This window comes from Crotalus tigris, unplaced genomic scaffold (genome assembly GCF_016545835.1).
Source record: "Crotalus tigris isolate CLP2741 ecotype Arizona unplaced genomic scaffold, ASM1654583v1 scf7180000024339.11422700, whole genome shotgun sequence".
Classification (NCBI taxonomy): Eukaryota; Metazoa; Chordata; class Lepidosauria; order Squamata; family Viperidae; genus Crotalus; species Crotalus tigris.
The window spans coordinates 2,870,882-2,887,500 of record NW_024100509.1 but is presented as its reverse complement, the minus strand read 5'-3'; the positions used below and the strand labels follow the sequence as shown (position 1 = coordinate 2,887,500).

Genomic DNA, 16,619 nt, shown 5'->3' with positions numbered 1-16,619 from the left:
CCTGCTATCCTGTAGCCACACACACACCCCAGTTGTGAGAGTGGCACCCTGCCTCCTCCTATGAGCAGAGCACACAAACTGCTGTCTTATAAGCAGGCTTTCGAACCTCTGGCATTCCACTCTGACTGACAAAAGCTAAGTTTTTCAAACAGTTGTTAGTTTATTAAACAGTTGTTTTTATATTTATCCTGGTGTTCGACTTTTTCTCAACATGAATATACCCGGGATTCGCATTTTTAGTATAATTAGAGACATATATAATAGTGCTCCTGGCCATAACTTTAATCTGGATGCCCAGGGCCTTATCTGCAACCTGTCACTATCAGAGACACATTTGATGAAAACACAGAGAAGGATTTCTTTATGGGTGTTTTAGTATTTGGACATCAAGGCAGGCTTCTGTCATGTGAATGAATTATTGCTGATGATGCTCGGTGGCATACTGCATATAGCATCTGATGAATTATATTGTTAGCCATCTTGAGCACCATCCAATATGTGGCTCATCCCATATATTTACAACTACCAAAGGACTTAAGACTTCAATCTTGTTTTTTTCTTATACTTTGAATTTTAGAATATACCAGGTCAAGGGCATGAGTTTTATGAATCAATGATTTTATAATTAAGTGCTTTAATGGCTCATTCAGCTATTTTCTTTTGAACAAACATATTTGTCATTTATACCAATGACGCTGATGTCTTATAACTAGAATACAATGGAGTCCATGTGAATAGGTGGTCATAGATAGTAGCCTATAAAAAAAATTGGACACTATAGATAGCACATTAAATTGGGCTAATAAACATTCAAAAATTAATACAACTGTTTGAAAAAATCAGTGATGTCACATCTTCAAGAAGCACTACTCATTAACTCTGGGAGGCAATTCTAGAATAAGGAAATTGCAGAGAAGCAGAAACAATAGCTTAAACTGATATTTCCAGGAAAGATATAAAATCAAAAGAGCTAAGACATACATTCATGATCGTATGGAACTTTCCTTCTGCCTATTGAGGTCCTATTCCCAAGCAATGACCTCTAGTTCCCCAATGTTTCCTACTGTGCAGATAAATATGAAGACCGAGATGATCCAGCAGATACTATTTACTTGGACTTTCAAAAGTTTTGTGATACAGTCCTTGACCATTATATTCCTGGCTATCATGAGAACAGAATAGTAGATTTTGTTAACATTCAGCATAATTCTTAAGTTTGGGGTGTTTATCCTTGCCTCACTGCTCTTTCATCAGTTAAGCCAGTAAAATATTGAATATAGAAGAACAAACTGAAACTTAAATCTAGATAAGCAGTTCTTTTACAAAAATCCTGATAAGAAACTGTATAAACTAAACTAATTATTCCTCATCATCCTGCTACTGTTAATAGCACAAGTACTAACCTAGGCTGTTGAAAATTACAAATTCTTCCATTATAAAGATTAACTTACTTTGCAAGTTAGGAATTTTACAGGCTTATTTGCAAGGCTGGCCATAAGATCCAGGAAATGCTTTGGTTCAGATTAACTTTGCTTTTTCTGAGAATGACATTTCAATCAGTTTCAATTTCTCCTAATCATGAATTTGGTTCCCTTAATAGGCCTCACAGTTACGAGATAATGTATGCCTGTTCAATGTTAAGTCTCAAAAGACACTTCAATTGAAAGATGTAGAAAAAGAGACTGCCACATCTGAAAATTAGTTAATGCAATTATCCCAACAGCAGGCTGTTTAGATAGGGCATTTAACATCCCTCTTCTATGCATGGCTCACCTCTGTCATCTCCTTCTCCTTGCTTTGCTCTTTAGCTTGGATCTTGTCCACTTCCTTGATGGCAGCTTGTTTACCTCCCAGCCGCCTCCCCATAGTATATACAGCTACTTCTTTCTTGACCGCCTGATAGGTCTTCCATTCACTCTCCACCTTGGCCAATTTCTGATCGCAGGACCGCTGGAGAGCATCGATCTCCTTCTGGTACCAAGCCGTCTCCTCCGCCTGCTGCTTGCGTAACTTCTCTAACATAGCCAGGTAGCGGCTGTAGCGCTGCTCCCAGTCCGAGATGTGCTGCTCTAGTTCTCGGACGCGATCCTTGCCCTTAGCTTTGTTCAAGAGCTCGGCCAGTTTGCCCTGCAGCTTGGTGTTGTAGCTGCGGAGGCGGCCTCGCTCGGCCAGCAGCTGCCGGTACTGTTCAACGAGTTCGGTTCGCCGCCGCTGTTCCTCGGCCGCGCGCTGCTCCCTCTGCTCCTCCGTCTCTCCTTCCACCGCGCCCACCTCGCTCTCCGGGCTGCCACCGACATCTAAGGAGCGGCTGCTTGCGTGCCTCTGCTCCAACTCCCAGAGTGTGCGGCTGAGCCTCTGGCCCAGGTCCACGCCAACCTGCAACGGAGACGGCTCCGCCAGCTCGCCCTCGTCGAAGGAGACGCTGGTGGGCAAGTCGCGGAGGAGCGATAATTTGGAGGGAACCTCCGGCGCCTCGCTCTGTCCTTCCAGTTTTTCCAGAGAGGAAATCTCCGACGGACCCCTCTGGTCCTCCTCCCCATCCTTCGGTGCCTCAGCTTCTCCTGGACCTTCGCTCGAGGTTGCGCGCTCCGGTTGCTCCTCCACCAGGGACTTCTGGTCCGCTCCTTCTAATGCTGGTGATTCTTCAGCCGTCAGTTGTGATTTCTCTCCTACGGCCGGCTCGTCTCCCTCTCCTTCCTTAGTCGCCGTCCGAGGCGCTGCAGCGGGGGGACTCTTCGCGGCCTCTGCCGTCTCCGCATCCGCGGGCGACTTATGTGGTTCTGGGGAAATCGGGACAACGACATCCTCGAGATCCTGGGGCATTGGAGTAGAGACCTCCTCCGCCACCTCCCGTATCTCCTCCATAGCATCTAACGGTTCGTCTTTCTCTCTCTCCTCCCCCCCCCCGTAAACAAATCGCTTTGCTCCGTCGCTAGGCAACAAAAGTTCCTTTTGTCAACCAATGGGAAGAAATTAAGAGAAGCGAGGCTTGATTGGGAGTTGCGCGTGGAAGAGAATAACACGTTTCGAAGTCGATTGGATATTTCTTCCTGGGACACACCCACAACGTTCTGCCTCGATTAGTAGGCGGGAGTTGGTCCCTGTCGCAAACTTGGACGTCAAACCTTCGCTGCTCTTTTTACCTCTACGGGGGGGCGGGGGGAAGCAAGATGGCGGAACTAGGGAAAAAGTATTGCGTGTACTGCTTGGCTGAGGTCAGCTCGCTTCGTTTTCGCTGCACCGAATGTACCGACATCGAGCTTTGCCCCGAATGCTTCTCAGCGGGCGCCGAGATTGGCCCGCATAGGCGCTGGCATGGCTACCAGCTGGTAGATGGTGGGCGTTTCACTCTCTGGGGGGCCGAGGCCGAGGGTGGCTGGAGCAGCCGCGAGGAGCAACTCTTACTGGATGCTATCGAGCAGTTCGGCTTCGGCAACTGGGTGAGAAGTTCCATGCTGGTTTGTCAGCCGGCCCTGTCCTTCCGCGTCGGGGAAATTCTCCTGTTCCCATAGCGGTTCCTCAATGCTCATTTTTGATAGCACGATTTAGCTAAGGGAAAAAGAATGGCTGGAAATATTGGGCAAAGTTAAAGGTGGTTACTTATTCTGGTCAACATTCAAAACACAGATCAAGCAATAGAGTGGATACAAATCCAAATTTTACATATTGTTGAATTTAAAATTAACCTAAATTCATCTATATCATATCTCTGTAATTAGACACACTGCCTTTCGAGCTACTCAGTAATTCCATCGAATAAAAATAATTGTACAAAAATATGGTGAATAATCTATATGTTCAAAATGCTGCAGCTCACATTTGGATAAATCAAAACCATAGTCATGTTTAGCCAACTTTTCCTGAAAAGTGAAGGAACGTATCTTGTCTTGCCCAAAACTGTCTGCATGACTCCCACCTTCACATTGCAAATAGAGATTAATAAGTAATGAAATATCTGCATCCAAAAATCTACAGAGCCACCCCAAATCATATGTTCACATGTCCTAGAGAGCCCTTGATATAATGAGAATATATTTTCTCCAGTTCAAACTTTGAGGAGTCCTTGATGTTCTCTGAGCTTGTTTTCTTGCAGACTTTTGATTACCCAAACTAGGTGATGATATTACCTAGTTTGGGTAATGAAACTTGTGCAAGAAAACAAGCTCAGAGAACACCAAGGAACCGTCATTCAACCTGAGCTATAAATATTCTCCTTTATTAATTCAAACTTTATCTTTATGAATAACTATTCAGTAAGACTTGCATATTTCCAAGAAGAAATGAAATTAGAAAAGTGTATGGAAAATTGTAAAAAAAACCCTTAAAATCAAAATTATGGTAAAATATAACTGGAAGTTGTAACTAAACAAAAATTTATGTAACTTTACGAGAGATTTGAAATTAAGGAGATCTTGGCTGCCAGACTGTTTCTAAATTATTCGAGGTCTATAGAAATACACTGAATAGATACTTCAGAAATTGAACCATGTAAAAGTGAATATTTTTAACCAAAATACAATGTTCTATCACCATCCTTATAATACATGTTTGTCAGAATTCCAGTCTTTCATTGCATCTGTCTGGAACTGTGGTTGTATGATTTTAGGTGGCCTAAAATGATATGAGGTATAAATGCTTTATTATTATGGTTCATTTTAGTCAGACATATTTAGACTGGATTTGGCATTTTTATCTACTTAATTAAGTCCTTCCCAAGGACCTGGGATAGGGAGATTTCATGGTATTAAACATATTGTTGCAGGATGTAAGTTGTCTTTGGAATTGACTGTTGGTGATTTGTTAGTACCAATGATCTTCGATTGGTGCTCCAGAGATTTTTGGAATTGCACCCAAGGTGTCTATTACTATTGGTATTATTTTGTTTTATTTTGCCACAGTTGTTCTGTTTCTGTTTGCAGGTCTTCTTATTTTGTGATTTTCTCCAGTTCTTTCTCTTCTATTCTGCTGTTTCCAGATACTGCCCTGTCTACTATCCAGGCTTTGTTGACTATTTGTCAACAATTGTTAAGTCTGGGATGTTATGTGGCAGGTGATTATCTCTTTCAAAACTAAAGTCCGCAAGCACTTTAGCCCCCTCATTTTCTATTACTTTGTCTATTTTATGATCCCACCAGTTCTTGCCTGAAGATAAATGGTATTTCTTGTGGACATTCCAGTACACAATTATTGCTACTTTGTCATGTGATTGTTTGGAGTCAGTCTGTTGGATCGTCTTGCAGTAGCTAACCAGGTGGTCCATATTTTTTTCAGGTTGCAGAGATGGCATTTGCTGCCTGTTGCTTATCTTCTCAAGTTGGGTTTGTATGTGTTTGTTCTTAAGTAGCCCCTCTGTCTTTCTTCAGATTTCCTACTGTTAGCTTAGCCACTGCCAGGTCTTGATTATTTTTTGCTTTGCCTGGTTTTTTTTTTTAAACACACTGGCCATGTAATACTTCGTCTTGCTAGATTTCTTTTCTATTCTTCATTCAATCTTTCTTGTAAGCCAGTTTGGTCCCTCCACTATTTGGTAGGCCTTCATGGTGTACTAGCTTCAGTGCATCTTTTTCACTGCAGATATTCTTCCAATGCCCTTTTTTCTTCTTCAACTATCTAGTCTACTTGCCGCATTCCATACTCACCTATATTCCATGTTAGGTAGAATGTGTCAATGTTGCTGCAAAGATGAAGGGCATGATTCATTGTCATTATTTTTCTGGTCTTCCTATCCAGGGCTTTTAGTTCTTCTTGAGTCCAATCCACTATTCCAGTTGGGTAACTAATGACTGGAATTGCCCAGGTGTTAATTGACTTTCATCTACTGAATTTGGACTTTAAGATCTTCACTTGCATAATGTATTCATTTCTTTACTTTGGTGTGCTTGATGTTGTCATCTTGAAGGATGCCTAGGTATTTGTAATGATAATCTTCATCCAGACTTTCAATGTTATTTCCATAGAGCATATACATACATACATACATACATACATACATACATGTATACATTTTAAAAAATCCAAAAGAAGAGAGAAAAAAGGACAAAAACACAAAACATTAAAAATGGTGCATCAAAAAAAGAGCACCACATAACATATATTACCCCCTCTAGTTGAATACTGATTAATACATTACTACAACCTTAATTCCCACCCCTTGCGAAATAGGCCTTCTTTAAATTACTAAATCTATTTTCAAATTATTGACCTGTCTTCTATATGTTATATTAGTTACAAAGTAGTTAACAGAAAGAATAATAATACTAAAACAAAACAAAATTAAAGTTTCAAAGTTCAACAAACTTGTTATTGTAATCTACTTGTAGAAAGTTTACTTTTATCTATTCCAAATCATCCCAAAAGTTATAAATAATTTGTCCTAGATCGAATATCCACGTTTACTTCTTAATGCCATCTGCTATCAATTGTTTACTTAAGTATAATAGATTCAGTCTCCAGAAGTGGTTACCAGTTAACTGTAATAAAATCCATGCAGTCCCACTCAGTCTTCATAGATGAAAGGAATTTGTTGCTTCCCCTTTCAATTAGAGTCCTGATATTGTAGCAATATGCAGATTTAAACTCCGGAGCAACAGATGAAATCCACTCCAGCCCCAACATATTTTGCAATGCAAAATCATTATTGTCTCATCAAACTTTTAAAAGAGAAATACTCCTAGAAGCTGCATATTCCCCTGCTTTCCTTTTCTTAGATTGCAGCCACTATATTCAGCCATTTTAATTTTTGAAACTGGGTCAGGGAACAAAGAACAAAGAAAGTATGTTTTCCTCTGTATATCAATCCAAATTATAAGAAAATTCAATAAAATTGAACTGCAGATATTTTTCAAATTCAAAAATTACAGCGATCCAGTGATGAGAGTCTTAAAACACTTCAACCTCCCCATTCCTGAATGCTGCCATGTTTCCATACAAAGGGGACAAAAGTTATCCAGAATAACATACATCAAAAACAAAGAAAAAGTAAAAGCAATTTAAAATCCAGCAGGAGGTTGAAATAAATCAGCAACCACTAATCAACTTTTGAGGCAAAAAGCAAAATGAAACCATAAATTCAAAAAGTGAAACTTAGTACTCAGGCATGCTTAGAAAACAAAATTGCTGACAGGAAGTCCCAAATATGCTTTTTTTCATGAGGCAACTGGACTTTCTTGTTTTTCTTTGAAGATGTTTCGCTTCTCATCCAAGAAGCTTCTTCAGCTCTGACTGGATAGTGGAGAATGGCAGGATTTATACTCTTTGCAGACAGCTGGTCATTTGCATTCTTTAGCGAGTCGTTGAAGCCTCTGGAGGCTTATCTGTGAGAAAAACACAGCTGTGCCATGAGCTCACCTGTGTCCCCCATTGTGGCCAATCTCTACATGGAAGAGGTAGAACCAAAGCCCTAAACTCCTTCATAGGAATTCCACCCATTCACTGGTATAGGTATGTGGACGATACTTGGATCAAGATGAAAACACAGGAATTGGAAGGATTCACCAAACATATCAACTCGGTGGACAGATACATCAAATTCAAAGATGTTAAGGAAAGTAGTCTAGGCTTCCTGGACTGCAGTAAAGATTAAGGCAGAAGCCTTAACATTGAAATTTACCGAAAACCCCCACACAGAGATCAATATTTACATTTTGATTGTCACTACCCATTAGAGCACAGAATGGGAGTTATGAGAATCCTATACCGTTGAGCTGAGGTCCTGCCTACCAGCAAAGATGGAAAAGAAAAAGAACTAAAACACAGCAAGGAAGCCCTCAGAACTTGTGGCTATCCCAAGTGGGACTTCATCAAATCTCAAAAAAGACCCAGCAGGAGCTCCTCCATAACAGACAAAGAAGAAAAGAATAACAAAGCAACATAGTCATTCCATACGTTACAGGAATATCAGAAAAGCTCAGGAGGATCTTCAGCCAACACAACATACGTGCATACTTCAAACCCAAGAATACACTAAGGTAGAAGCTTGTCCACCCCAAGGATAAAACACCCAGACACAAACTGAGTAATGTGGCATATGCAGTACAATGCAGTGAGCCATTTGCAGATCTGTACACTGGGGAAACAAAACAACCACTTCATAAACGCATGGCACAACATAGGAAAACAATCCATCAGGACAAGATTCAGCAGTTTATCTGCATTTAAAAGACACGCCACTCTTTTGAAGACTGCAAAATCCACATTTTGGATAGAAAGGACCGCTGGTTTGAAAGAGGGGTCAAAGAGATAATTTATGTCAAAACTGAACAGCCATCTCTCAACAGAGGGGGAGGGATACAACATCATCTATCTTTAGACTACAATACAGTCCTTTCAACAGTTCCAAGAAGGCTCTACACCCATTTGCACTACTCAGGTGACCCTGACGACACAGATAAGCCTCCAGGGGCTTCAACAACTCGCTAAAGAATGCAAATGACCAGCTTTCTGGAAGGAGTGTAAATCCTGCTATTCCCCACCATCCAGTCAGAGCAAAAGAAGTTTCTTAGATGAGAAGCGAAACGTCTTCAAAGAAAAACAAGAAAGTCCAGTTGCCTCGTGAAAAAAAGTATCTTTGGGACAACCAAGATCTGGATGACTGAGAATCTCCATAGACATTTGCTGATAGGAAGATGTATATGTCCAGTAACTTCAATTGCTTCTAGAGGGAATTGGAATCTTCAAGACCCGCCCCCTTCCTAACTGGGTCCATGATTATCCAAAAGCCATCTTGGATCATTCCTAACTGCTCCCATTCAAAACCAGGGAGCAGCACTGCCAAAGAACCAGCTATGGCAGTAAAATCAGCAGATTGTTGGTAAGAGAAAAAAGAAGCTGTTACTGTGCAGCAACTATCTTGAGAGGATGAACTCCATAGGGCATCTTGATTCCCTCGATTTTCACTATTTTTCCTGTTGATGGTGAGGGCTGCACATTTGACCAATCCAAACTCCACTGCAATATCCTGGGTACATATACAGACAGTGTCAAGCAATGATTCTATGTTATTTTTAATCCATAAAGTTTCAGATCATCCATGTAAATGAGATGGGATAGCCTGGCAGATGTTTTGAACATGGCCTGATTTGTTCAGTATTGTTGACAAAGGAATTAGTGCAATGCAAACAGCGATAGTGATAGTCTCCTTCAAAAGTTCCTCTCTTGTTAACCTCTCCCAGTCAATCACATTGACCAGCAGCTATATCTTCCATTGTGCCATTGATCTTTGCACAAGGCATCTGATGTTTCTACTGACTCTAGGCCAGTGTTTCTCAACCTTGACAATTTTAAGGCATGTGGACTTCAACTCCCAGAATTCCACAGCAAGCGTTGCTTGCTGTGGAATTCTGGGAGTTGAAGTCCACATGCCTTAAAATTGTCAAGGTTGAGAAACACTGCTATAGGCACTTGGTTATCCAATAATATGGCAAGTACTCAAATGCTTTTTATCTGAGGTTTTAGCTCTGTTGTTGAAAATAAATTGTAACGAGAGTTTGCCAATAAAATGTTGAAAAAATATTTAGTGCTTCCAAGACTATCAACTGTGAGCAGGAAATGTTCATTTGTAGCTATTTACTATACTATAGGTAAAATATAACTGTTGCATTGGTTATTATACTAAGTTAAAACTTTGAAATTTAAATTATAATATATGCCCTCATAAACCAGCTGGTGTGGAATGCTGTACCAGGGTTACTTTTTAAATATGCTTATTAGATGACATTTTGGGTATGTTCACACAGAGTCCTCAACTTATGACTAGTCGCTTAGTTATCATTCGAAATTACAACAGACCTACCTTGGGGCTAGTTACAACCCAGATTCAAAGTTCCTGTGGTCCACCCCCCCCCATGGTCATATGACCTAACTACATGCACTCAGTAACATGACTGCATTTATACCATTTGCAGTGTTTCATAGTCATGTGACCACCTTTTACGATGATTTTGCCAAAAACCATTCTTATAGTGAACCATTGATTTGTTTAACAACCACTGCAAATGTGGTTGTAGAATTGAGTCAGTCATGTGACCAACCTGTTTTACAACTGTCACAACTTACTACCATGATGGGCAGGCTCTATTACAGCCATAAGTTGGGGACTACCTGTACCAGAATTTAATTCTGTCCTTCAGAATAAAGTGGAATTGGTGAAACAGTTTCTTAGCCCATAGAAAGTAAAAAATGTGAGAAAGGGACTCAGAATAATCCTGCTTTTTAGTCCTTAGAAAAGGGGCAGTTAAGATTGTTGACATACTTTCAAGATTTGTAGTATATGTTAAAAGAATAAAATAGCATTTCTAGAATTTCTGCTTCATCTTTTTCTTGAGCTGGCTTACCATAAGTGGGTGACATCACACCAGATTCTGTTTCTTGGTTAAATTAATCCAGATTTACTCTATTAATCCAATATTATGAATCTGCATAACATTCCAGACAATAAATTTATAACATAAACTGAGTTTGTACACTATGCTAGGCAATGATATGGTTAATTAAGTTATAAAAATAACTGTTAAGCAGAAGACCACAGGTAGTTCACTCAGTGAAATTTAAAGGATGCTAAAATGAGCAGGGACTGAGATATTTTTAAAAAATGGTTCCATAACATCCAATTGATTCTTTGAGGTCCTCAGATAAATTTTGTATCCTGTAATTTTTTTTATAGTGAACACATGCTATAACACTTTCTCTGCTATACTTAAGGTCAGCATTCAAGATTAATGGTACTCCTATAAAAGTTACAGTAATCTTATTTTTGAAGGGCAACATACATTTTTTTAAAAAGTACTCAAAATAAAGATGGATTTATGATTGTATTACTAAAATAAAAATAAACCTCCCTTTTTACATCCCTGTAATCACTTAATTTGGGGTAGAGTTGGGATGACTGGATGAAGCTGAGCATTTACTGGCTGGATGCCCTTCCTGATACCATGTGGAATTTGCAGCAGATATTTTTTCTTTGTGCCGTAAAAAGGAAATAGCTGCCACTATTCTAGGATTGAATTCTCAATCTTCCAAATGGGATCACTAAGCCACCATGCTGCTCACAGTATTATTAAAATACTATTGATATTATAATAAAACTAAAGTTTTAATGTGATTGCCTGAAGCGGCAACCTGGTTTATGCTTAAGATTTTATATTTAGAATATACTGCTGATACTGTAATTTATTGTAAATTGTAAGTTTGCCTTGTTTTAAGGATCTTTGCTGGGTTCACAAACATGTTGTTTCTCATTACAACTAATCCTAAGAATTTATCAATATTGCTAGTATTCCTTAAGGCAATCAAGCTTATATTTATATATATATAAAATAGTCAAAACCGCCCCCTATAGTCAGTAATGACTAGCGGACTAAAATCTGCAGGGACTCCTTCTCACACACACAGACACACACACACACGAGCTGGCTATAAATATATATATTTCCATTCTAACATTAAAAAATATTTTTTTAAAATGTAAAAAGTTGAAATTTAGAACATCACACAAAATATTTATTGCTTATAAATTCTTTAAATCAAAGTGTACTTTTACAGCAAGTTGATGATAGGAATATTTATCATGTTTACGAAAAATATATAAAATAGAATATAAAGTTATCTTATAGCATTATCTTATTTATATTATTATTGTCTTTGTTGTTGTTAATTGCGAAGTCGTGTCCGACCCATCGCGACCCCATGGACAACGTTCCTCCAGGTCTTCCTGTCCTCTACCATCTTCTGGAGTCCATTTAAGTTCACACCTACTGCTTCAGTGACTCCATCCAGCCATCTCATTCTCTGTCGTCCCCTTCTTCTATTGCCCTCAATCTTTCCCAGCATTAGGCCCTTCTCCAGTGAGTCCTTCCTTCTCATTAGGTGGCCAAAGTATTTGAGTTTCAACTTCAGGATCTGGCCTTCTAAAGAGCAGTCGGGGTTGATCTCTTCTAGGACTGACCGGTTTGAACGCCTTGCAGTCCAAGGGACTCGCAGGAGTCTTCTTCAGCACCATAGTTCAAAGGCCTTATTATTGTCTTACTTTATGGCATTTTCTGCCACATATTAATTTAAGTCATCATTACAATCATCTCTGTTAATAGAATCAGAAGGAAAACAATGCCTTCTTCTTCCCAGGAAGTGCTGTGGCATTTAATGCATGTTCCAGAACAAATTTAGTCATATAGAGGCTGCAGGACAGGTAGAAATTGTTTTTCCTTGGGTCATTTCTTCTGACTTACTTAGTATCTTTACATTTTTAACAAGCATAAAATTAATCTTTGTATGTTAAGGTTGGCTTTTCTGAGAATATTTGAATTCATTTGGGAATTTTTGATAGATGTTTTAGTGTTCCTGAGCTACAGGAGAAAATGTGCTTCAGCATCATTCATATACCGTTTTCCTGAAAATAAGACCTGATCTTATTTTATTTTTTTTGCCTCCAAAAGAGGCATTAGGTCTTATTTTCTAGAAGTATCTTTTCTACCCACCTCTGGCACCGACAGCCCTGCCCAGCCTAGCTGGCCCACTCCTGTGGTTCTCAGCTGCAGAGGCCTTCCGGAAAGGCCTCTGACTATGAGATGCAGGCCAGAGCTCCATTCTCAGCTGCAGAATGAAGCTGCTCCTTCGGCCGCACAAGAAGTGGGCCGGCAAGGCAAGTGTCTGTCCATGGGAGGCCTGGCTGCAGTGGTAAGTTCCAACTCCCACCCTAGCTTTATTTTTAGGTGTGGACTTCACCCCAAAACTAAGGCTTATTTTTTAGGGCTTATATTAGGCCAAAAAAAATCAAGCTAGGACTTATTTTCGGGATAGGTCTTACTTTCGGGAAAACATGATAGTAGTACTTGCCAGCATCTTCTTAAAACTGCATTTTCTTTGGGTTGTGTGATTGCCCTTTGCAGCTGCAAGAGAATCCTGGATAAAGCATGTTTAGGTGTTGCTGACAGGTACAATGCACTCCACACATGCTCCAAAGCACCTTTTTCACTTTGAACCCTATTTTTTAAAACTGACTTTAGATTTATGCAATACTTGATTACAAAGTTCCAGTTCTATACATGATTAGCCAAAAAGTGAATTTATTGGGGAAAGCTTTACATAAAACTCCTCCAGTTTAGAACCTTCTCTGTTTGAATCCACTGAACAAAAATAGTACTTTAAGATCACCATATATGAACAAGATTAGTACTGTACTTTGAAGTTCATATTCATTAGCTGTATTTAAAAGAATGTGAAATGTTGGGTCGTGACAAACATAATAGTTGTATCTAGTACATACATGTTCTTGAGACAGGTAATTCAAAAATTGTTTTTCTCTATTGTAGGAAGATATGGCTACTCATGTTGGAGCATCACGAACTCCTCAAGAAGTTATGGAGCACTATGTGAGCATGTATATACATGGAAATCTTGGAAAAGCCTGCATTCCTGACATTATTCCTAATAGAGTGACTGATCATACATGCCCAAGTGGTGGTCCACTTTCTCCTAGCCTTACCATGCCTCTGCCACCTTTAGATATATCAGTGGCTGAACAACAACAGCTTGGATACATGCCACTTCGAGATGATTATGAGATTGAGTATGATCAAAATGCTGAGACTCTAATTAGTGGCCTTTCAGTTAATTATGATGATGATGATGTAGAAATAGAATTAAAAAGAGCTCATGTGGATATGTATGTAAGAAAACTGAAAGAGAGGCAGCGGCGAAAGAACATTGCTCGTGACTACAACTTGGTTCCTGCATTTTTGGGCAAGGATAGGAGAGATAAAGAAAAACCTTCAAAACGCAAAACTACAAAAGAAGAAAAGGAACTGAGGTTAAAACTGAGGTCTCTTTACCAGTTTATGTCTTGTAAAGAATTTGATGATTTCTTTGAAAATCTGCACAAGGAAAAGGTTCTTCGAACAAAAATAAGAGAACTCCAACGTTATCGCCGAAATGGCATAACAAAAATGGAAGAATCTGCAGAATATGAAGCAGCCAGACATAAACGAGAGAAAAGGAAAGAAAATAAAAATATTGGTACTTCTAAAAGAGGAAAGGAGGAAGGTAAAGACGGAGAATTCTCTGCAATTGAAAATCTTCCTGGCTTTGAACTCTTATCTGACCGAGAAAAAGTACTTTGTAACTCTATTAATCTGAGTCCAGCACGCTATGTGACTGTTAAAACTATAATTATTAAAGATCATCTCCAAAAAAGGCAAGGCATTCCCTCAAAAAGTCGCCTTCCTAGTTACTTGGATAAGATACTTAAAAAAAGGATTTTGAATTTTTTGACAGAAAGTGGTTGGATATCCAGGGATGCTTCTTAAATCTTGACTACTTTGAAATAGTATCAGTATCAACAGAGGAACCAACATTCGCCATTGATCTAGTTACCAGTTTTTTTAAAACATCCAGGATCTTGTAAAAAACTCACTCCTTAACAACTGGATTTTTCTGTAATGGATCATGTACATGTCAGATCTTATTTTATGAACCACTTTACATGTTACCTTAAAACAACACACTGGGTGAAATGATTCATTTTACCAGTGTTATCAGAAGTGAGATGTGAAACTCTGACAATACTTGCTGAACTCTACCTCTGCTGCAAAAACTTGTATTTTAGACATGATACTGGGTTAAGGTTGCTATTCTTCACACATTTACTTGGAAGTATACCCCACTACATTGAATAGTATTTATTGTCAAGTAAGACCATCAGATCAGGCTGCTTATGTGTCCTACTAAATCCTGAATAATGAACTTAGACACAAATTACTATTTCATATTGGAAATGTATACTACAAGTTTGTTACATTTTTTTCACAAACCAAGGCATTCTGCTACATTGCCACTAGAGCAGAGTAAAACATGAGTAACATAAAATGGTTTAACACAGCACACCACATGATGAAAATGAGTAGACGAGCTCCACAATCTAGCTTGCATAGAATCATTGAAAATGATTTTCAGCAAATAACAGGCATTCTGATTGTAAAACATGGGGGGGGGGGGTAAAACTGCTTTAATATATGTACTAATGTTCCACTTCTATAGAATTTGAAAAATGAAAGGATTTTTTTGTGGTTTTATTTAAATATAAGTATCAACTGAGAAAATGGGAATAAGAGTTTATGAAAACTGGTATATACTGACAGAAGATTCTTAAAAACTCTCCTTGTGACTTATCAACCTATGCTGTTCTTCAGGTTTGCATTTGTTAAATACAAATACAACACTTGTTTAAACACTCTTTTTTATATAAATATTTTATTAATTTCAAGTTTTACAATCATAAGTACATAATAAACAACTTGGTGTCTGGGTTCCTTTATCTTTCAGTGGTACATATTAACTTTCACTCAAAATATCCAATACTACACCATCCAGTATTTCCCTGGTCCTCTCTTCTTCCAATAATAATAATTTTTCCACACTATGCAAATATAATTCTTACTGCTATTAATACCTATACAATTAAATATAAACATCTTCATAACATGTTTCTAATGTTATGCATAGTGTCAATAGCAGTTTATAATATCTTCTCTAGCCAAAACATATCTCAAATGTATTTGCAATCAAAGTTCCCTTATTCAATCAGTATCGTTTTTTTTTTCAATTTTAATGTCCCATCAATATTCAAAATAACTATCAATTATCATTTTTCTCATAATTACATTTCGGTAACTAAAAGCTTTCCTTACACCGACGCTCTTAGTATTTTCATATTTCCCATTTTTTAGAAAATTATCCTAGTTACAAATCACATCCTTCTAATTTATAATGATCCTTTTATTTCTAACAATTGTCTATTTTAATCATATTCAAACATCCATTAGATCAGGGCTTTTCAATCTTTTCACCCATTGTACCACTTTTAGGATATGGCAATATCCGAGTACCACCAGTCGCCTAGCAAGGTGTCAAAAACTTGATGACCCCCCCAAAAAGGAAAAAATATAAAGTACAGATAGTCCTCGACTTACAACAGCTCGCTTAGTGACTGTTCGAAGTTACAATGGCACTGAAAGAAGTGCCCCCCCCAAGGCACAGCCAAGCAAGACACCTGTCTGCCTGCCCAGGGTGCTCTCATTTCCCTCCCCTGCTACCACTGTTCTAGGATGCTCGCATACCACCTGCCAGGTGCCAATGTACCACAGGTGGTACCCATACCACTGGTTGAAAAGCCCTGCATTAGATGATATAATACCTCATCTAATTAGTCAGGACCTCTATTTTTTTCAGTCTTATTCTAGCTTTCTTCCTTTGCAAGACAGTGCATTTAGGTCACCAAGTATTTCTTCCTATTTCTGTACATATTATTTGAAATAAAAAAGGCAATTTAGTGTTTTTGTAAAAACGCTTAATCCATTTATATTAGTTAAATAGCCTCCATGTTCTTCTGCAGTTTCGCTTTTAGTTTCTTGTTTCCCAGTTTTCACCATTTCTCCTAACAGCTTTCTCATCCATTCTATCAATTCTTCCTATCCTCAAATATGTTCTGAAGTCTTGAAAAGTAAAATGTCTTTCCCATTTCCAGTGTTATATCTGGATCTTTGAAATTTTTATCTGTACCTGTCTGTTGGTTTCTTCTTTCGAATCCTGTCTTTATATCAGTTTCCTATATTTTTTCTTTTGGTATCTAA

At 38.6% G+C, this 16,619-nt stretch overlaps 2 protein-coding genes across 2 annotated transcripts in view; one reads left to right on the top strand and one right to left on the bottom strand.

Moving 5' to 3' along the window:
• Positions 1 to 2,902, bottom strand: part of CCDC96 (coiled-coil domain containing 96) — a 5,601-nt gene extending 2,699 nt beyond the window's left edge. The window contains exon 1 of the mRNA XM_039326027.1: positions 1,774 to 2,902. Coding sequence (XP_039181961.1) covers positions 1,774 to 2,865 — 1,092 coding nt within the window. The 5' untranslated portion in view covers positions 2,866 to 2,902. The remainder of the gene's footprint in view (positions 1 to 1,773) is intronic.
• A 217-nt stretch (positions 2,903 to 3,119) lies between these two features.
• TADA2B (transcriptional adaptor 2B) lies at positions 3,120 to 15,737 on the top strand. Its single transcript, XM_039326081.1, has 2 exons — positions 3,120 to 3,440; positions 13,305 to 15,737. The coding sequence occupies exons 1-2, from the start codon at positions 3,171 to 3,173 to the stop codon at positions 14,295 to 14,297; spliced, it is 1,263 nt and encodes a 420-aa protein (XP_039182015.1). The 5' UTR covers positions 3,120 to 3,170; the 3' UTR covers positions 14,298 to 15,737.
• Positions 15,738 to 16,619: the final 882 nt, after the last annotated feature.

Bases quoted from the DNA above. Each gene is read 5' to 3' on its own strand.
- TADA2B (XM_039326081.1), top strand. From the start codon at position 3,171: ATGGCGGAACTAGGGAAAAAGTATTGCGTGTACTGCTTGGCTGAGGTC. The intron at 3,441-13,304 runs GTGAGAAGTTCC...TCTCTATTGTAG, and splicing joins AGTTCGGCTTCGGCAACTGG to GAAGATATGGCTACTCATGT.